Source organism: Ochotona curzoniae, unplaced genomic scaffold, assembly GCF_017591425.1.
Source record: "Ochotona curzoniae isolate NIBS_2020 unplaced genomic scaffold, NIBS_Ocur_1.0 contig_1014, whole genome shotgun sequence".
NCBI lineage: Eukaryota > Metazoa > Chordata > Mammalia > Lagomorpha > Ochotonidae > Ochotona > Ochotona curzoniae.
The window spans coordinates 20,500,070-20,522,382 of record NW_024464920.1 but is presented as its reverse complement, the minus strand read 5'-3'; the positions used below and the strand labels follow the sequence as shown (position 1 = coordinate 20,522,382).

The following is a 22,313-nucleotide window of genomic DNA, read 5'->3' as shown; positions in this document are numbered from 1 at the left end:
CAATGTATCGATCATTTTACTAACATGTGGCAAGGGTGCAGCTTCAGGATACTCACCCCTGGTCTGTCCACCAAGTCATACACTCTGTTCATGCATTGTGTGTCCTCAGTAAGGTTGCCCAGTCCTGTTTCTGAATAACTCTAGTATACAATTTTTTAAAGCAAATATCCTTTTCTTTCTGTGATCACTCACTGCCTACAGTTGTAGTACATAACCAAAACTAATCACCTCCATCATGGTAACCAATCAGATACTTGAGAATGTCCTCTGCTGCCCACGCACTCTCGTTCGTTTTCTGTTCTCTTATTCCTAAATCCTCTTGTTCAAGCCAGCTACTGCCTTCAGTTCTGTTGTGGCTCTTCTGATATGACGATACACGAGGCAATTCTGTCCTCTCCCAACATCTTTCTTTATATTTTATTTATTCAAAACGCAGAGCAACACACGGAGGGAGGCCCACATACATGCACAGGGGCCGAGTGAAGGCTTCACCTGCCGCTTCACTCCACAGATGACTGCAGTAGCAAGGCATGCGCCAGGACTGAGCCAGGAGACTGGAACTCCATCCAAGTCTTTCTCATGGGTAGCATGAGCCCAGGTACTTAGGCCATTTTCAATGTTATTCCCAGACATTGGCAGGAAGCTTGATCAGAAGTAGAGCAACTGGGACTCAAACTTGCCTTCAGGTATGAATTGGAGCATCAGATAATCAGACATGGCAGCTGACTCCGCTAGAGCTCCTCAACATGTGCGTCCTGTTTCCTCCAAGCCTCTGTCAAGGGAAACAGGGAATACAAGAATTAATTCAGGAAAATTACAGAAATCGGTTGATAAAAAAATACAGGAATTAATTGATAACTACTCATCCAAACTTGCAATCATATATAACTCTATTGTTAAGGGAGTGAATAAGAATAGATAATTTTAGACTTAACACAGGAAGTGAGGGAGAGTTAAGAAATTAACTCATTACTTAAATCCCATATTATCTGTAGGCTATAACTTTAAATCTCTCTATTGAAAGAACAACATGGATTTATTATTGAGATAAAATGTTATTCATTTAACAAATGGTTAATTCCCTGAAAAATGTAATTCAACTCTGTTAGTGAAATCTTCCACTTAGTAATTTTCATCATAAGCTAAACTCTACAACATATTGAAGTTTTACACTGATCTACATAATGAGATGTAATATGCATTTAGCGATTTAGATTTAATCACTGCTTTACTAATCAAATGTCTTGTGATGCCATTGCATACATCAGGACAACCACATTTGTCAATTGCCTTTTGATTTTTTTTTACTGTTTTTATATCTCAATAAGTAGACAAAAGTTATAACTCCAAAATATGAGTTACAGTATAAGAAATGCATATATTTACTATAAATTACACATTACACTTTTTCCCTAGCTTTTGTCTACTCATCTCATTTTCTTTTATAATATACTTTATTTTGCTGATATTTACATGGCTGAGAGCTGGGGGAGGAAGCACCTTTCTTTCAGGGTTCCTCCCTGGGCATGTCGTCTCCCGCCTGGTGCTCACCAGTAGATCTGTGTCCATCCCAGACCTGGTTCAGTCAAGGCTGGTGAAACTCCCTCACTCCTCATCGATTCCTCCATTTAATTATCTCTCCACTTCCCAAGCATCATCAGCCTTGTTCTCATTGGTAAATTGAAAGACATCTTTTATAACTTAGCTATAATGCATATGATACTCTCCTTCCTTTAAGATCTAATTCCAGGATCATGTCTTTGCTCTCAACAGTATTTCTATCATAACTTTGGTCATGCTAAATCCATAAAGGATATTGCTCTGCCCGTGACTTTCTTCACTTTCTGGAAGTTTTCTCTTCCAGTGACTTGCTCTTCAGAGCCTTCATCATTCCTCTCATGTTCACAACATAAACTTACTACCAACACTGTGACCTCACCGTAATCTTGCAGGTATTTCCCTAACTCCTCAAAAAATGTTTTCTCAGATCCATGAACTATAATACTACTTCAAAATTTCTTACAGTGCACTAATCCTTTCACCTCTCCACCTTCCCCCCACACACCAGTCAACCCTTCACTTTCTTTCTTGCTTAAATTCCATGCCCCTTTTGTTTCGTCTTCTCCAATGAATATACCCTGAGCTCTCAAATTCTTTCATTCTCAGTTGCTTAAACTGCCTATCGGTGGATTCTCTGTGCCATTGGATGTGATTGGAGAAAAGCTCATGCCAGCATAAGTCACTTCAAATTCATAGCCATTAAGCTATAAAAAGAATTATAGTGTCAAAATTAATTCTGTCCTAATTTTCTAAAGCATTGATTTTTATTTCTCTCACATAGTCTCCAAATTCATATCCCCCATCTTCACCTACATCTAATTTATGTCACTGACTTTGGGTGGGAATCCCAGACTCTAAAGAATTGTGCTATAAATTGAAAATTTAAGACAAAAATTAAAAAAAAAAACTGGCCTCAAAACTCAATCCCCATTTTAGTTCACAGATAAGCAGCTCAAACTCTCTCAACTTTGGTGTCATCTATTCTTGCACCTCCTCAAAACTGAGATATTGAAATGATCTACCGCTCAATTCTTTGCTGTCTCCAGAAGAAATTTATCCATTCCCCCTGACTTTAAATAAGATCATAATACTTCTTAAATTTCAAATTTATCTAATTTTCACTTCTCTTAGTATTCCAAACACAAATACCTATTTTCTGTCATGAAAGCTATACTTGACTAATAGAAATTTTAACTTAATTATGTTCAATATGAATTGCTGGTTTACCAGTAGTTCTCACCCCGAAGTTGTCTCCAGTTTCCTTTGAGTCATTCTCAGTTCTGCCTTTCCTCTCAGCTGCAGTCTCCTATAAGCCAGCAAACTCCAAGTAGTACATAGGATTGTGAGTTAAAAGTTTTGAGCAAGATTATTCAGCACCTAAAACGTTTAATATTTTAAAGTTATATTCTTTTACAACAAGTTTTTTTAGACATTGATTGAATATTCAAAGAAAAAAAGGTACTATATATTTGTGAATATGCATTAATATCCTTTCAGGGATACTTGTGTCCAAATGAATTTATTGCTACTCAAGGTCCGTTACCAGGAACAGTTGGAGACTTTTGGAGAATGGTATGGGAAACCAGAGCAAAAACATTAGTAATGCTAACACAGTGCTTTGAAAAAGGACGGGTAAGTTGTCTGAAGATCTTTTTATCAACTGTCATTTTACAATTGTGTTAATAAACACGTGACTATCAGAGTCATCAATAAATTGGAAAACTATAAAGCAGTGTTACCTTAGTGATAACAGTGTAACAATGACTCTCTTTACTGGGGTTTTCTCTGAATGCAGATCAGATGCCATCAGTATTGGCCAGAGGACAACAAACCAGTCACTGTCTTTGGAGATATCGTGATTACAAAGCTTGTGGAAGATGTGCAAGTAGATTGGACCATCAGGGATCTGAAAATTGAAAGGGTAAAACCAAAAAAAAAGGGGGGGGCATGACTTAAAATAGGCAGGACCTCCATGATTAACGTCAAATTAATTTCTGGATCTATCCATTGCGAGGCACAGTATATTTTCAACATTGTTTTTCAATTATCTTCTAAAGGAAACTTGTGAATTGTTATCTTAGTATCTACACAAATCAATTTATCTTCACATCACAGGGTAGCACCAAATTCTTAGGTTGACAAAAAGAAAAGGAAGAAAAGCAGCTAGATTTCTAGATGTGTTTTATTTGATAAAGAAATTGTAGTATCTGATGTAAGGGCGACAGTTTTCCAAATCACATATCCTCTGTTGGAACCCTAACAATCTGACGTACCAGTTAATTAGGAGCCAACAGAGAGTGTGGAGTAAAGACACTGTGTAGGCTTGTATAAATGCCTAGCTACCAAGAAAACGATGTAAGGATCTTTTTGCTCTCTGCCCTATCAGATGCTATTTATGCATTGAAGAAGTGATGACTGTATTCATTTGGCTTAGGCACAAAATTGCTTCACAAAATGTGCTATTCTTTTGCCGTAAAATTTTATATCACATTTGAATTTTAATAACCTATATTAGCATTTGTTTGCAAGTTTATTGTTAACAGTCCTATACGAAGGTAGAGTCTTTATTCTTTTAATTAATTAAAAATTAATTAATTGATTTTTAATTAATTAAAATTCTTGGCAAGGAATAACAGTAAGAGAATGGGTTATGCTTTGTAAGTCGCTGTTGATAAAAGATCTTCAAAACCTGAGACAGCAATTGTCTGCCACCTTCAAGTAGTACTTAAGTAAACGTATTATCCTTTAATCTGTGCCTTTGTCCAGCACGGAGACTGCATGACTGTTCAGCAGTGTAACTTTACCAGCTGGCCTGAGCATGGGGTCCCTGAAAACAGCGCCCCTCTAATTCATTTTGTGAAGTTGGTTCGTGCAAGCAGAACACACGATGCCACACCTATGATTGTTCATTGCAGGTAAGAAGAAAAATGTTTTTGTAATTTTTATTAACATAAAGAGAGGAGCTTTCAAGTATTTCATGGGTACAATTCTAAGAGAAATACGTTTAGAACCTTTCATTAAATGCTAGGAATGGTTTTGAAACTGGAGATGGCCTTTCTATTACCACGATAAAATTTTTATTTTTATTTTCTTATAGAGTGCTACTATAGATTCATCCAAGTTACAGTTGTTAAACAAATCTGTTTGTCATCGTGTAAAATTTTAGTGTCAGTAATTTTTCAATGAGTGCATTTAAAGAGAAAAAAACAAATATTTATATTTGTGTTTTTATTTGTATACTTCTAGCAATGCAGGAATTTTCCTAAATTTTGCCTGGATTATGCCTATAATAGGGGTTTACAATATTTAAAAACTGTAGCCCATCCCTTATATATTGCTTTCTGTGTAAATTTTTATGATGTTTACTAAACAGCTGATCTCTATTTCAGATTATTGGTAAAAAATTAAGCATATTTTGTGAAAGCAAATGCCTCGATTTGTAAATGACAAAAAAAAAAATGAATTAGGGAAAATAAGCTGTTTTAAAAAAAGGTTGAAGCAACTAACCCAAAATAGAGTTCCAGATTTTTAATAAAACTTCATGTACTCAAATAGTCTTTTGACCTACATCTTTAAACATGTGAAAAAGAAGATGAACACAAATTGAGCCTTTGTTTTTTTTTTTTTTTTTGAGTCGTTTTCACTTGTACTCTTTCAAGTAAAATTTTGGACCTTTTTAAATTTGAGAATATTTCTAGAAATATTACTGTCATTTATGCCTTCCACTATGACAAATCCGAGTAAATCTCAATTTGTGTCTCTTACATAATTTAAGCATGGCGGTAAGAAAAGGGACAGTAGTATAATATATACAATCCCACTTTCAAGAAGCACCTAGATCAGATCAGTTCTTGGATACAGACAATAATACAGTTCCTACAAAGAGGGAAACAGGAATTATTAATAATGACACAGTTGTGACTTGGAATGATGAGAAAGTCTTTGTAGATGGTAGGGATGCTTGCACAATATTATGACTGTCCTTTATGTCACCCAGTTGGACATGTAAATATTACTAAAAGGGTAAATTTTATGCTGCAAAATTGTATGCACAACAAAAACTACTTTTTTAAGTTTAACATCTTTCAATTTTTTTCTAACAGGAACACCATTAAAAATTAATGTGATTAAGTACCCAAGAAAACATTATAAATGGGGTTAAACAAAAAGCAAATTCACCTAATTTTTAAATTTATTTGCAGCAAAATATTACCTAACTGAAACAATGATATATCACATATGAACCTTTTAATTTAATCAAAATAAGACATCAAGGTGTATGATGGAATATCTTAACAATGTTTGTTTACACATGGAACAAACAATAAAAATTCTACTTTTAGGGCATGGCACAGTAGCCTAGAGGCTAAAGTCCTCACCTTGCATGCACCAGGAACCTGTTTGGGTGCTGTTGTGTCCCAGCAGCCCTTCTTCCCATTCAGCTCCCTGCTTTGACCTGGGAAAGCAGTTGAGGACGGTGCAAAGCCTTAGGACCCTGCACCCACATGGGAGACCTGGAAGAAGCTCCTGGCTCCTGGCTTCAGATCAGCTCAGCTCTGGCCGTTGCAGCCACTTGGAAGATCTTCCTGTTTGACTCTCCTCCTCTCTATGTATCTGAATTTCCAATAAAATAAATACATCTTTTAAAAAGTTCCACTTTTACTAATTCTCACAATTTAGTTTCCCTCAAAATTTTCAACTGAATAGCATAGAAGTTACATGAAAGTTTGCTTTTTGCTTCTCTTTTATAAGATTTATTTTTATGGAAAGCCAGATTTTCAGAGAGAAGGAGATACAAACAGAAATATCTTCTATCCACTGGTTCACTCTCCAAGTGGCCACAGCGGTTGGAGCTGAGCCTATCTGAAGCCAGACAGGAGCTTCTTCTGGGTCTCCCACGCAGGTGCAGTGTCCTAAGGCTTTGCGTCATCCTCCACTTGCTTTCCCAGGCCAAAGCAGGGAGCTGGATGGAAGTGGAACAGTCAGAATGCAAACTGACCCTCAGATGGGGTCCTGGCATGTGCAAGGCAAGGACTTTTGCCACTAGGCTACCATGCCAGGCCTGAAAGTGTTTTTATATTCAATGATGGCCTGCACTTTTTAAATATTAGAAAACTTTTTCAGAGGCAAAATCCAGCTGGTAATGTAGAAAAATTCCTGTACTGGTAGAAGTATATGGATTTTCCTGTTGCTTATAGATGCATTCCTCATGCAATTACTTTTAATAGACTATGAATCAAGCCAACGAATCTATCTGCACCTTCCCTGTATCTTGAACAGTGAAAGTCACAGTAAAAGTAAAGCACCCTCATTCACAAGCCTCAATAAGAGTTGTCACTTTGTGATTTCAGTAGGTGAAAGGGACAAGAAAACATATCACTGTAAAACATTCTATTAAATATCCATCTCTGTCCTTAATTTCTCACCTCAGTGTTACAATTCTACTTTTAATTTTCCATTTCAATGTGCAACCTGATGTAGAAAATATTCTAAGCGCTTGATGGGTCCAAAACAAATGTTCCCCAGTTGACTTGGTCAACATGAAGTTCTGTCCTCCTCCTCATGTACATTTCACATGGCAACCATGACAGATAAGTTGATCCCTGGCCATCTCTGTCCTCCCCACTCCACTGTCATCTTTTTTGCCTTTTGTTGTTTGTTTGACCACACTGATCTTAACCCACTGCACTGATTCCTTTCTGCAGCTTCTGACTCCAGCTATCTCCTCTTTGAGCCCATAAAGATTGACAGTAGTTGGAGTGCATGCATACCATACTGGAGCATCTGGATTCCAAGTCGTCCCTTTGCAGATTCCAGCTGCCTGCTAATACACACCCCTGGAGGCAGCAAGTGGTACCTCAAATAGTTGAGTCCTGACACCTGTAAGAGAGACCCAGAATCAGCTTGCAGATCCTGCCTTAGATTGGCCCAGCTGCAGCTGTTGGAAGACATGGAGAGTAGAACCAGCCAATCAGGCTCTGTCTCCCAAATAAGTAACTATTCTTATAAATAATTAGGATAATTTTAAAGCGTTCATTCACCCTGTGAGAGAAGCTTTCTCAGGCAACCCTGTTCATCTCTGTCTTCCACTATCCTTAATCCTGACCTAGCCTTCTTCAATACACTTGTTTCGGTTGAGCATATTCTTTGGCTGGTGTCTATTTGTGTTCCTGTCCCCTAGAAATAGGAGTTCCATAAACCACAGGGGCTTGGCCTTGTTTGCTGCTACACCCCAGATGCCTCAAGCCATACTGGGCATTTGAAATGCAATGGATGATTTAAAAACATCACTCCTTTGGGGCACACATGTATTTGTGTTACCACAGTTGTTTTCACATTGCAGTATAATTTGTTGAATTGGAGCCAGTTAGATTTAAGATATGATGGTCTTACCTACAAAATACTTCATTGCAAATTATCACCTACATATACTGACCATTTAAAAGTTAGGGATCTTATCTAATAGGGTTTTCTGAAGCAATCTTGTGTGGTTCCTTAATGAAAAATTTCTATGTGGTACAATGGTATCCTTAGACATTAGACTAACTTCTTAAAAGATAAAATCATATAAATTGCATTTGTGAAAAGCATCATGAGAGATGACTTTTCAATATATGCAGAGCAAATGTGGGATAGTTTTCGATATATACTGTCATCTTTGGTGACCAAAAATATAATCAATATGAAGTTTCTGGTGTTAACAATTTTCAATGAATTTTTTACAATGTGTCTACTCCAAGAACACAACTGAAAATAATTAGTAATCATCTTGTCCTGAGCATAGTATTAGAAATAATGAACTAAGATAGTTATAAATAAAAACGCCAAGGAAAATCTATCTCCAAGGCACTGTTTTGCACTTACTGCTACTATCATTGATATGAACAAAGCTTTGCTGAATAACTGTCACATAACCTCACTCTTCCTACAGTGCAGGAGTTGGAAGAACTGGAGTTTTTATTGCTCTGGACCACTTAACACAACATATAAATGACCATGATTTTGTGGATATATATGGACTAGTAGCTGAACTGAGAAGTGAGAGAATGTGCATGGTGCAGAACCTGGTAAGATGTGCAAGCCTACACTGACTCAATGCCAACTCTAGAGTTGTAGTTGGACGATCTCAGTGGAAGCCACCAGACTGGCTGCAGGCTGGAAAGTGCATTCACACAGCAGGCACATTCTGTTCCCTCAGTCTTACCTTTTGTGCAGGTCTTTATTAATTAGCAATTTTTTGAGCTTAGAAATGAATTCAACTTCTTAAGTTGAACTAAGAGTTTAAAATGTTGCCTGAATTGTGGTTTTATGAATTGTACTTGTCCACATTGATCTCTATTGAATGTTTTTATTAATGATTACTGATACATAACACATTTTTTTGTTGTGTCAGTTTAGAGACAATATTTATATAGAGCGATTTCTTGGTTAAAACACTAATAATCATATAGTGTGTAACGGCTCCTGATGCTATACTAGGTCTTTTACATGCTAACCCTGATTTAATCAATTATTTGTGAATCCAAGTCAATCAAACTGATCAACATAATAGTTATTATTTCTGCTTTACAAGTAGGGAATTAGATGTTCCAGGAAGTTAACAAGCACAATTTTCAAAATTTTGCTAATTATGACGGGTTATTTTTCATCTTTGTGTTTTCCAAAATGAAAACCTACACTTCAGACAAAATGTTTCCACTTTAATATCAGTTTTAAATACATGTCTTAAATTATAACTCTTAAAGTAATTAACAGATCTTGTTATTTTTACCTCATAGTAAGCCTACAGGAAGATTGTCAGACTGTTAAGGATGGTGGATCTGCCAATATCTTGTCCTTTCGTTTGACCTTAGGGGATAAATGGTCTTCAGTGTGCAGTCTTTTGAAATGAATTTTTTCAATAAGCCTAAATTGGTGATGATCAGTTACTGGGGAGGCAATTTTCTATTTGGATTCCCTTATATGCCTGAGGAGTTCTTCCTACAGGACAGCACACGTGACCAGGACCAACTTCACAGTTACACAGTCTATGGAATTTCACAGGGTTCTGGGTTCAAAAGTCCTATCAACTCAGTCTGATTTGTTGTCCCTGTGTGGAATGTCTTTGGATTTTTGAGGAAAGAATTCATATTTCTATTTTTCAGTAGATCTGCAAACTGTCCAAGAGTCTTGTGAATACTCCATTATCAATTACCCATTGAAATTCAATGTCCTTCCAAGTTTTAATTAAATATAAAGCTGAGTATAAATCCAACATGATTCCCATGTCATGGGGAGTACTCACATACAATAAGAATTAACATTCTTGAAAAATTAATAGTTGCTCCCCTTGGCTAGGACAGGGGATGAGAAAGTCTAAAGTTAAGCTTCAAATAATAAAAGTTTGCCCTCCTAAAAAATGCCCAAATGTTATAGCCTCATGGAACTGAATTTTGCAGATTGTATTCAATAATGTTATTAATAATTTTACCCAGTTATTTTACTCACAGCAAACATTACATCCTGAGTAGGAGAATGAAGGAGCAAAATTTTTGAAACCAGATAACTGAGTTCAGAATACAATTCTCCTAATGTTTTTTTGGCTTTGGAACTTTTTAAATTAAGTTGTCTGAACTATTTCATAAGATAGCCAACTTTTCACAAGTTTTGTTGTTGATGGCATTAAATAGCAAAGTATATAACATACCTAACACTCTGTCCAGACTGAAGGCTGTGGGCACAATTTTGCTGGATTTTCTCCTTCCCAAAAAGTATCCCAACACTCTCTTCCACCTTAGTTCCCAGATGACGTACACTTCACCGTCTTTTTCCTATGATGAATAACATGAAAATGACTAGATATTGGCTGCAAGCTTCAAAACCTGCAATGAGAGTGGTTCCAATGTGAAGACTGCTCACATGTTAGCAGAAATGGGATGGCTGGGGCCTCAGTGATGAATCCCTTCTAATGCATTGGCAACAGAGGCGAGGCATATACCCAAGACCCAAGAGAGAGCTATGTTGTTATCTTTCACTTAAAAAAAAATGCTGGGGAGGGGGTTGTGGAAGAGGGAAGAGTACATGAAACTACTTCCTGAGAAGGCAGTACATGATGGTCCAAGTACTTGGGCTCCTGCCACCCATATTCGAGACCTTGATGGAATTTCAGATTGCGGATTTTGACTTATTCCACTCCTGTCTGGCAATACTAGCAAGGAAACCTAAGAATGGAACTGAAAGGAAGAACCACTTTCTCTCCTTTCTCTCATGCTCTGCATTTCAAATAGTAAGTAAGTGCACTTTTACACAAATAAACTTTTAAAAATGAGTTGGTTGCTTTAAAACCTAAAGAGCGGATCGCTTGTTGAGGGCCAGCTTTGTGGCACCACACACATTCATCCACTGTTTGCATGCCAGCATCCCATCGTGGAGCAGTAGTTTGAGCCCGGCTGCTCTATTTCCAATGCAACTCCATGGTGATGTGCCTGAGAAGTTGGCAGTGGCCCAAGTACTTGGACCCTGATGCCTATATGAGACTCAAACAGAGTTCCTGGCTTCTGGTTTTGTGCCCCCGTGGTGGCCATTTGACGAGGAAGCTTGAGGATAGGTCACCCTATCTGTCTGCCTGCCTCTCCCTCTCCATAATTTCACCTTTCCAATAAATAAACTCTTTGTTAAAATGAAAAGATCCCCTGCCATGTTCAAGTGTTCATGTCCCAAGGCTACAAGGATGATGCAATATAGAAATATTATACATATAGAAAAATAAATTTGATACATAACACAATTAAATGCACAATTAAGTATAGGATTTCAATAGAAGCAGAAAAATTATCTAAAAAACTCTTCCAACCAATCAGGTGTAGAGGGAAGGTACCTTAACAAAATAAAGGCCATATGTCACAAATCTTCAGCCAGCATCACAGTGAATGAGAGAAAGCTGAAATCTTTAGATGTGGTACGATACAAGAATGTCTACTTTCACCATTTTTAGTCAAAAAAAAAAAATGGAATTCCTAGCCAGAGACAAGAGAAAATAAAGAGCATCTAGTTTGGAAAGATGACTGTCAAGATGCTGTTGTTTGTAAATGGAATAACTCTGAAAAAATCAAGGAAAGTAACCTTATTTACAATGGTTACAAAAATAAGATAAAAATCAGATAATAAATTTAGCCAAGAAAGTATAATATCTGTAAATAGAAATTGGTAAGCCTAACAGGAAGAAATTGAAGTGTGCACTAATAAATGGAAAGACGTCTTGTGTTCATGAATTGAAAAATTATTAAAATATGCATCTACCCAAAGTGTAATCCTTATCAAAACACCAATGACTTAAAAATAGAAATAATGTTAACATTTGCATGGAAACAGAAAAGACTCAAAAATGTCTAATACAATCTTGAGCAAAACCTCACAACTACAGATATTCCATCCCCGGACTACAAAGCTGTGTAACAGAAACAGCATGGTCTTGGCACGCAGACACTTAGACTAATGACTAATGACACGGTGACCTGGAAAAACTCACTCACAGCCAAGCAACCGATTCTCACCAAGTTTCCAGTAATAAACATGCGGAATAGGATAGTTTCTTTAATACATCATGTGGCCAGCATTGGATATCTACATATTAAAGAAGGAAGCCAGATGAGCATATATCATAATAAGGTTAAAATGGAACAAAGACGTACAGGTAAATAGCTTAAACTATTAATAGAATAAAAGAGAAGGGAAGGTCACGGTGGTGTGGCCTAGCGGCTAAAGTCCTTGCCCTGAATGTGCTGGGATCCCATATGGGCGCCAGTTCTAATCCCAGCAGCTCCACTTCCCATCCAGCTCCCTGCTTGTGGCCTGGGAAAGCAGTCAAGGACGGCCCAAAGCCTTGGGACCCTGCACCCGTGTGGGAGACCCAGAAGAGGTTCCTGGTTCCCAGCTTCGGACTGGCAGGTGTGCTCACTGGGGGAGTGAATCATCGGACAGAAGATGTTCCTCTCTGTCCCTCCTCTCTGTATATCTGACTTTGTAATAAAAAAAAGAAAAATCTAGAAAAAAAAGAGAGATAAGGGAAATGCTTACACACAAGTATATGCAAACTTTGGGGGAAGGGATGGGGCTAAGACTTCAAAAATACAGGAAACAAAAGTAAAAATAGATGTATTGTATTACGCCAAACTTAAAATCTTCACAATGACAGCCAGCAGGAAGAAAAAAGAGAGAAATTATTCACATTGGTAGATAGCATTTACCAGCTATGTATTTGGTAAAGGAGCTCAAGCAATTCAAAAGTAACAGCAAATAATTCAATTTAAAACTGAGATCTGAACATACATTTCTCAATAAGAGAAATCCAGGTGTCAAATAGTTATATGAAAAAATACTCAACATTACCAGTCATCAGGGAAATGTGAATCCAAAGCCAGAGTGCAACAATTAGTCACAACTTGTCAGAAATTAGTCAGAAGGGCTAATTCCAAGAAGATCAGAAATAGTAAGTGTTGCTGAAAATGTGGAGGTGGGCAATAGTGGTATACTCTAGGTGGGAATGCAAATCAGTACAGCCACTATGGATAACAGTATAGAATCGCCTCAAAATATTAAAGACAACTACCTGTGGATATACATACATATATATGTGTGTGTGTGTACACACATATGTATATAGAGTGTAGATATATATAGAGAGAGAGAGAGAGATAACACCCACACACAATGTAAAGGAAAATAGGAATATTAAAGGGTATCAGCACTCCAGTTTAAAATGAAGCACTACTGACAGCAGCCAACAGAATCAGCTCAGCTAAAGTAGCCCTCAACAGATAAACGGAACTAATGGCACCCACATGCCATGCGGCAGTCTTCAGGCACAACAGAATTTTGTCATTTCTGACAACATAGCAAAACTAGAGGACATTATGTTAAGTGAAATCAGAGTCCTGAAAGACAAACATATAATCTCATTCATATAAGGAATTTAAAAAAAAAATGTTTAGTCACATAGAAATACAAAGTATAGGGGCCAGTGTGATGGCTCAATCAGTTAAACCTTCCCCTGCAAGGGCCAGTATCCCGTAAGGGCACCAGTTCATGTCCCAGCTGCTGCACCTCTATCCAGCTCCCAGCTTATGGCCTGGGAAAGCATCAGAGGATGGTCCTGGTATTTGGGCTCCTGCACCCACATGGGATACCTGGAAGAGGGTCCTGGCTTCAGATTGGCTCAGCTCTAGCCACCAGCCATTGCAGTCACATCAGATGGAAGATTTTTCTCTCCTTGCTATAAATCTGCCTTTCCAATTAAAAAAATAAAAGCATAAAAACCATCACCAGAGGAGGCTGAAGCAAGGACAAAGAGGAGAATGGAAAATGACACAAGGTAAATTACATAGTAGAAACAGAATCTGCTCTTCTACTGTGGAGCACAGAGCCTATGGCTCACAGAACATAAATAACAAGAAGGTTTTAAATATCCTCCCCACAAATAAACGAGGATTGCTGGAAGTGATGCATATGCCTGCAGCCCTGACTTGAGCATTCTACAGTGCAGACACATATGAAAATATCACATTGTTTTCCAATAACATTATTATCAAATGTCAGATAATAAACAAAACGAAAAATAATTAACTGCAGCCCCAGGAAATTCAAAAGAACTTTCATAGAGTACTCTATAGTTAATTATGTGCTGAGGTGCTGCTGATGGCTTGAGTAAAGGCAAATATGAATTAATCCCTTTCTTTCTCTAGATTCTCCCAGAAATTTAATACCAAAAAAAAAAAATTCACATGGGGAAAAAAATACACTTTGTGTGCATTATTTTTGCCAGGCATTTTACATAAGCCCCTTACGTCTCATAATATAGGTTTTATGATCCTCTAGCTAAGGAAACTGAGCGTCAGAAATGTTTAGTGGCTCTCTGAGATACGAACGAGGGATGGACAGTTTTCATGGCACTCACTGTCTCCTTGGCAATGAGACACAGCGGCAGAGCTCGCTCAGCACCTGTGGGACTGTCTCATGTTGCTCAGCCTGCTTTGCTGGCAGACTTTACACTCATCATTCTTTCCAGTGGAGACAACGAGATCAGTACAGTCAGAAGCTTCAAATAGCAGATATGACTCCAAATTCAGAAATATCTATTTGAATACCAAAACGCATCCATTTAAATGATTTAGCAGAAATTATATTGTTTAATCAACTAGTGCCATTTGGAGAGTAAAGTACTATATACAAACACATACTTGCTTATGTTCATTTCACCCACAATTATTCAATTATATTCAGTGGCTTTGTACATGCAGAGGAAGTTAGTTTTAAGGAATGCTGTTTGGTTTACTCTCTTAGACACAGTGTTCCATACATCCTCTGGTTCACTCCACATACACTCCTAATGGCTGAAGCTAAGGACCAGAAACAGTCCAGTTCTCCCATGCGGTTGGCAGGAACTCAACTATTTGATTCATCACCTGCTACTTTCCACAGTATGCAACCAGGAAACTAGAACTGGGTGTAGGGCTGGCATATGAATACAGGCCCTCTGTTATGGATTGTGGGCATTGCCATTGAGATTTTAATAATTTTACCAAATTCCTTTCCTTCACTCTGAAAGCACTGATGCACAGCATAAAAGACATTTAAACAATAAGCATGGGGCCAGCACCATGGCATAGTAGGTTGAGCCTTCATTTATTGCATCAGCTTCCTGGATAAGTGACAGTTTGAGTTCTGGCTTTACTCTAAGTCCCTTTTGCTGTGTCTAGGAAGGCAGCAGAAGATGGCTCAAGTCCTTGGGCACCTGCCTTCATGTGGGAGACCCAGAAGAAACTTTAGGTTCCTTGCTTTGACCTGACCCAGTTCCAGCCATGGCAGCCTCTTTGGGGAGTGAAAGATCTCTGTTTCTCCTTCTCTCTCTGTAAAGCTGCCTTTCATATAAAAATAGATCTTTAAACATTTTTAAAGGATATATAATTAACCAACAGATCATACAGATTAGGGAAAAACTGAAAACAGTTCCCCTTCAGATCTGGAACAAGATGAGTGTGTCCACTTTCACCACTCATTCAATATAGTCCTGGGAGTCTTAGCAAGGGCATTTAGGATGGGTAACAAAATAAACGGGATCAAACCTGGAATTTAGGAAGTCAAATTATCTCTGTAGGCAGATGGTGTGATGTTGTATATGGAAAAACAAACACTTCATGATAAAGCTATTACAATAAACCTATTTAGTAAAAATACCAAAAAAAGTAGCTTTTATGTGTGCTAATGATGAACTCATAGAGAAATCAAGAAATCCCATTCACATTGGCCACAAAAATGCAAATGTTTAGGAATAAATTTAACCAAAGCAGTAAAATCTCTCTGTAATGAAAATTACCAAACATGAATGAGAAAAATAGTATTTAGGACACAAAAAATGCAAAGATTCTTTGCGTATGGATTGGAACTGTCAATATCATTAAAGTAGCTATACTTCTTAAAGCAATCAGTAGACCCAATGCTATGCCTACCAAAATACCAATGAGATTCTTCACAGAATTAGAAAAAGCATTCTTAAAATTCATCTGGACTCACAGAAGCCCAGAATAGCCATAGTGATTCTGAGCAAGAAAATCAAGCTGGAGGCACCAAAATACCTGATTTCAAAGCTTACTATAACTCTGTAGTATTTAAAAGAGCACGGCAGTGATGTAGAAACTGGCATGTAGATCAATGCAACAGAAAAGAGAGCCTTGAAATCAGTCCACTTACATGCAGCCAACTGATTTTTTACATAAGTGCTCAGCCCTTACAATGGAGTACAGATCATCTTTTCAACAATGGTGCCAACCAAACTGGGTGGGCATATGAAGGATAAAATTAGATTCATACCTCTTGCCACATACAAAAATCAACGTGAGATGAATCAAAGACCTAAATTTAAGACCTGAGTCTATGAGGTGGCTGGGAGAAAACACAGGGAGAGCACTCCAAGAAATGGGTGTCATTGATAGACTGTATGATCCAACAATCCCATTACCCAGAAGACTCGAACATAAGAGCTACCTGTGCACCATGTTTATGGTAGCACTGTTCACAATAGCCAAAATTTGAAATCAACTGAGATTTCATCATCAGATGAATGAATTAAAAACGGTGGCATATACAATATATCTGACTATAAGAAATCAAAATTCTAACATTTGCTGCAAAACTAGTCAACTGGAGGGCATCATGTGGGGTAAAATAAGCCAGACACATACTCTTCTATTACCAAACTAGTGTTTGCTATGTCCTATAATTTTTAGCAATCAGTTTCCCTATATCTGTAAATGACACCATATCCCAATCAATAATTCACCTAGTTGTCCACCTGAAATGTTAATGTTACATTTGTTCTTTGTTCTGCATTTCTCTATAAATAATCTCTGAAGAAGTTATATAAATGTTTAGCTGTAATAATCCACTCATCTACAATTTCACTGCCACTTAAGTTATATTTGTCAGTCCATATTATCTCAATTATTGTGGTTTTCCCCCAAATCTGTCATCTTTTGCTTTTCTCCCAATAGTATGAAATGTCTTAAAGTGAGGATAATATCAATGCACTTGAAACATTTTAACACCATCTCTACCTATATTAACTTCCACACATAAGCAAAAAAAGTGATACATTCCTGAGTTTGGCTTCAGGCATATGATATTTTTTCCACATTATAATCTGTTATGAATCAATCTTCAATTCCATTATATTAATATCTCCATTTTTAAGCATCATCCTATATATCTATATGTGTAAAATATCTGCATTTTAAGTGACATTGCTAACATTTAAGCAATCAAAAATGTAAAAGTAAATACCAATACTGAGCAATATATTGAATACATATTTTTGGCATTGATTACTTAAGGGAAAGTTCAAACTCTTCAAATGGTAACAGATTATTGAATCATATTAAAGAATCCAGGTGGTACTAAATATAAGCCAGACATTTTGAGGAAACACTTAGGAGTCCTTCTCCAACATTTTAATATCAGAATATTTCAGCACCACAAATTTGAACCATATTCTTAGTTTTTCAGTTGAATGTCCAGGTGATCAAAATTGTTAAACATATTTTAAATGTGCTGACAGTAATAGAAATATTTATGAAATTTTATAGAAACATCTGCATTCTAACATCATAGTAAGAAATTTACAAGACTAATTACACCCAACAGGAAAAGGAAGATCATAAACAAATTTTAATAATATACCAAATATTATAATCAAAGCACGGAATTAAATATTGATATTTAATGAAAAGCTTTTTCAAAAAACAAAGCTTGAGGCTCAAAAAAAAACACCTTATCTTTGAAATGATTCAAAATCATTTATATACCCTAATGAATTTTATATCTCTGAATTGATGTTTTTAGTATTTCTTGAATTCACTGCTGTGTTGTTTACAAGTTTAGCTCCTCTTACAAGAAAAAATGTCTACCCTTTCCATTTTTTAACTGCGGTTCCCTTTTCATCCAGGCACAGTACATCTTTTTACACCAGTGCATTCTGGATCTCTTATCTAATAAAGGGAGTAGTCAGCCCATCTGTTTTGTTAACTATTCAGCACTACAGAAGATGGACTCTCTGGATGCCATGGAAGGTAGGTGGAGACAATGTGGACCCAATTGACTGGTTGGTTCCTAGGGCTGAAGCAGTAGTGTCATGATAACTCTGTTTAAGATGAGTTAGAAATTGAGCTACTTCATGTATATTTTTGTCATGTCTCTCTAATTCAAGTTTTGGTAATAACATTTCCATCTGCATTGTTTTTGTTTTTGTTTTGCCATGAGACTTCTGACTGCAATGCTTCCTCATGACATATTACTTTGTTTCAGGTGATGTTGAGCTTGAATGGGAAGAAACCACTATGTAAATGTTCAGAGTAAAGAATACAACTGGAAGATATTTTCAAATCCCAGGGGCCAAAATTACCCCTTCACTCTAAAGGACTGAAATGTGCAACCTTAAAAAAAGTACTTCCCTTACTGTGCCTTCCTACATGGATGGAACACGTCGGGAAGAGTTCCAGGAAACAACTACTTCAGGAGAGTTGATTGTCCAGATGAAATATCAGGCATTCGCAATGTGTAAGAAAAGACGCCCCAGAGATGTTTCAAGTCCTCTATGTTTTTAGAACAAGCCAAGTATAAAATTACGATCATATTAGCATTAATAGTTCAGTGTGATTTTGCCCTACACATCAGACATCATTTTGAACACAAGCTGTAAATGTTGATTCAGTAGTAGTATTTTGGCCTCCAGGGTGTTGACATTTCTTGTGGATAATTTCCAGGACTGACATGATGATCTGTACTTCCATGTATGCCCCTGTGTTTTGATTCTTCTGTTTTATGAGTGCTGAGATATCATCTCCTGATCCTGAACAGCTGAACAGTAACCCCCTGACACCGCAAGGATTACTTAGCCTTTCCACAACACACAGTAGCTCTTCAGGGACACTTAGGACTATTGATGTTGCTTTGTGGTCTCAGTTTGAAAAAAAAAAAATGAAAAGAGGAATTAAAAGTGCAAATTGCACATTTGAAGTTACAGAGTACCTTTCTAGCCTGCCTACATTTGTATCTTTCCAGGTAAAAAATGTACTCCTTTATTTTGTATTCAAATACATATTTAAATGTCAGAGTTTTACCTATTAGATTTATATTCCAAAAACTAGCATTTTTGCAGGATTTCTTAAGCAGAAATATATATCACCATATATATATATATAGTGTGTTATAAACTAATGATTGTCCTGCTGTGGTGCCAACGGACTTCTGAATGCATTACATTAAATTATCTTTAATCTTTCAAGAGTGATTATTAAGAAATGTATTTGGTGGAACTATAAGCAAAGACAATGACTAGATTATAGAAGTTAGAGATTTTTCTTTTCTTAAAAATATATAAAGCCTCCACTTAGAAAGCAACAATATACTAAGTTTGAATTATATGAAAATATTTTACCATGTTTCAGTTAAGGATAAAATTAATAATGTAAATATTTCATTTCTTCTGTGGTACATCCTGTGTGCATTTCTGCTGGAAAATACATATAGAAAATGTGATGGCCAATAATATTGAATTTTAATGAGTTATTTTATAGTATGATCCTAGAAGTCCTTACTTAAATATGAATTAGATTTTATATTACATATTAAGATATAATTGACATATAATTTACAGTCTACAGGAAATTTTTCAAGCCTTACAAATATAATGTAACCACATACTATATTTTTTGCCCTATAATATAGATAATGTCCCAAGGCACTGATTGAAAATAATTTTAATATGGAATTTAATATCCCAGAAACTAAATTCTTTAGTCTTACAAGCAGTCATTGAAAAATGTAAAATTTGCTTCCTGCTTTTTATTACAAGAATGTATAGAAAAATTCAACTCACTACTGTCCCGACCAACATGTGTACTCTGTGGAAATTAAAAGAAAACAATAAAATTTGATAAGAATACTGAAAGCTTCTAGCTGGAGTTGCAAGTTATTTAGTTTCCTTTGTGTCAATTATTAAAAATATATGACTACCCATTATGGATTTTATGTTCATGAAAGATGGGTAACAGAAATAGTATTAGGTGGTTCTAAAGAAATGGTTTAAGACACAGTTTATTTCTTATAATATCTGTATAAGTTGGCTATGTAGAATATAGTGTTTCGAACCTGACATACACTTACAAAGTCTGCCTCCATGTGTAATTTTAATATTCTCTAAACCAGTAACGCTCACACAAATCATCTGGGGCTCATCTTAAAAGATGTTCTGCTCCAGTCAGAGTAATCTTAACGGTCATCTGTGGCCAGTGCTCAGTGGTGACTGGTGCTTGGTCTCCAGCTCACACTGAATAATGCATGAATCACTGGAAGACATCAGGGAAAGAATCTACCTCAAAGCATTTCAAGCATGTTTTTAAAAGATCTGAGTTCATGATCATGGAGACTGTGACACAGCTCTCACTAGCTGTACCTATAAGAAGCTATAACTGAAACTGAAGTCAAAATCACATACAAGAAAGAAGCTCAATTTCCTGTTAATTATATTGTGAAATGGCAAATTCACAACCAAGTTCTGTAGCAGCTACTGAGTGCAAATGCGGCAATCAGGAACATCTGTAACTTTTTTTTATTAAATTTGTCAAAATACATTGAAGCACATGTGCAGTAAATGAGCCACATGCGTTTCATATGAACCAAATGAAATTGGAGCTCTCAGACTGGTTTGCTAGAGAAGAAAGCTGTATCACTAATTTCATTCCACTTTACAATGCATAAATTTGTTCTTTCAGTTTATAGATGAAATGTATAAGTCTTTCACAAAAACACTAAAACTTGGCTGCTTCATAAAGGAACATGAGGGTTTTTTTTTTTTTTATCAACCAAGTCAAACCTTTTAAACAGAAAAAAAAAAGAGCAAATAGCTTTAAAAAATGTAACATTTGTCAGGCGAACGTGATAAAAAATGTAACATTTGTAATGCTCAACATGCATTTACAATTACTTGGGATAGGAAAAAAGAAATGAAATGAGACCATAGCTGGGAACTGTTCCATTAGCAAATACATACAAAACAGAAAGCATTAGCAGATAAGAATAATTAATACCACTATTAAATATGCTATTGTTGAAAATAATATAAGTATTATTGGACACTACAAAAATTCAAAAGGAAATCTCCATAATTAAAGACTGATTATTTGAGAACAGAACATGACTGGTTCTAATTAATGGCTGATTAGACACTGCAGGAGAAAAGATCAAAAAATTCCAAGACAGGGCAATAGAAATCTAACTGCTGCATGAAGACAAACGAGGAAGAGGGAAAGTAGCAGTGAGCTCTCTGATCATTTATAGCATAACATTAATGAAATGTACAAAACTAGTGCCAAAGGAGAGTAAATATTTGAAGTAAAAATATTTCCCCCCAATTATTTGAAAAACATTAATCTACAGTTTCAAGATTCAAAGATGAAATCTAAACATACATATATAAACATATTATTATTCCTCTCTTTTATGCACACATACTGTAATTTCTGTACAAATACATTTCTTCCTGCACACACAGAACTACACCAAGTCACATCCTATTTCAATTGCTGCAGGTCAAGAGCAGTGATAAAACTTTAAGTCAACAAGGACATACATGTTCTGCAGACTAAAAGAAAATATGTTGCCATATTCAGACCAAAACGATCTATTTCCAAAGAATATAAACTGACAATGGAATATTTATTCAAAGTGCTAAAGCGCATCCTCAAACAAGAGCAATCACACAGACAATGAGTTGACATCACACCCCAAGGCGCACTACGTACGAAGCCTTGAACCTAACACCGAGATCAAAAGGATGCCATTCTCGCAACATCTATCCAACATTTGTTGATGTTTGTAGGCAATGGAAGGTAATAAAACCAAATGCATGGAATAATATTTGTAAAGGAAGAAAGAAAATGTCTATATGCAGGGAAACAACCTATTTCTATTCCAAAAATCATTAAAAATCTACAAAACCATAGCTGCCACAAATAAGAAGTGGCTTTAGTTAGGGTCACAGGAATAAGAAGCAAAAATCAATCTTATGTGGAAGTGAGGAAGAGCTACAATTATAATAAAATTGTCACTGACAATAATGTCCACAGATACGAAAAGCTAAAAGAGAAATTTAACAGAATGCACTCCAGACCTACATGCTATAAACTAAACATTTCTGAGAGGAATGAAAGATATTATAAATAAAA

At 36.3% G+C, this 22,313-nt stretch overlaps 1 protein-coding gene across 2 annotated transcripts in view; it reads left to right on the top strand.

Annotated features, from left to right (window-relative positions):
* PTPRQ (protein tyrosine phosphatase receptor type Q) overlaps positions 1 to 18,431 on the top strand; it is a 178,085-nt gene extending 159,654 nt beyond the window's left edge. For both annotated transcript variants that reach the window (XM_040989949.1, XM_040989957.1), the window contains 6 exons: positions 3,058 to 3,192; positions 3,356 to 3,481; positions 4,327 to 4,475; positions 8,492 to 8,627; positions 18,035 to 18,158; positions 18,394 to 18,431. In XM_040989949.1, coding sequence (XP_040845883.1) covers positions 3,058 to 3,192; positions 3,356 to 3,481; positions 4,327 to 4,475; positions 8,492 to 8,627; positions 18,035 to 18,158; positions 18,394 to 18,431 — 708 coding nt within the window. The remainder of the gene's footprint in view (positions 1 to 3,057; positions 3,193 to 3,355; positions 3,482 to 4,326; positions 4,476 to 8,491; positions 8,628 to 18,034; positions 18,159 to 18,393) is intronic.
* The last annotated feature ends 3,882 nt before the right edge of the window (positions 18,432 to 22,313 follow it).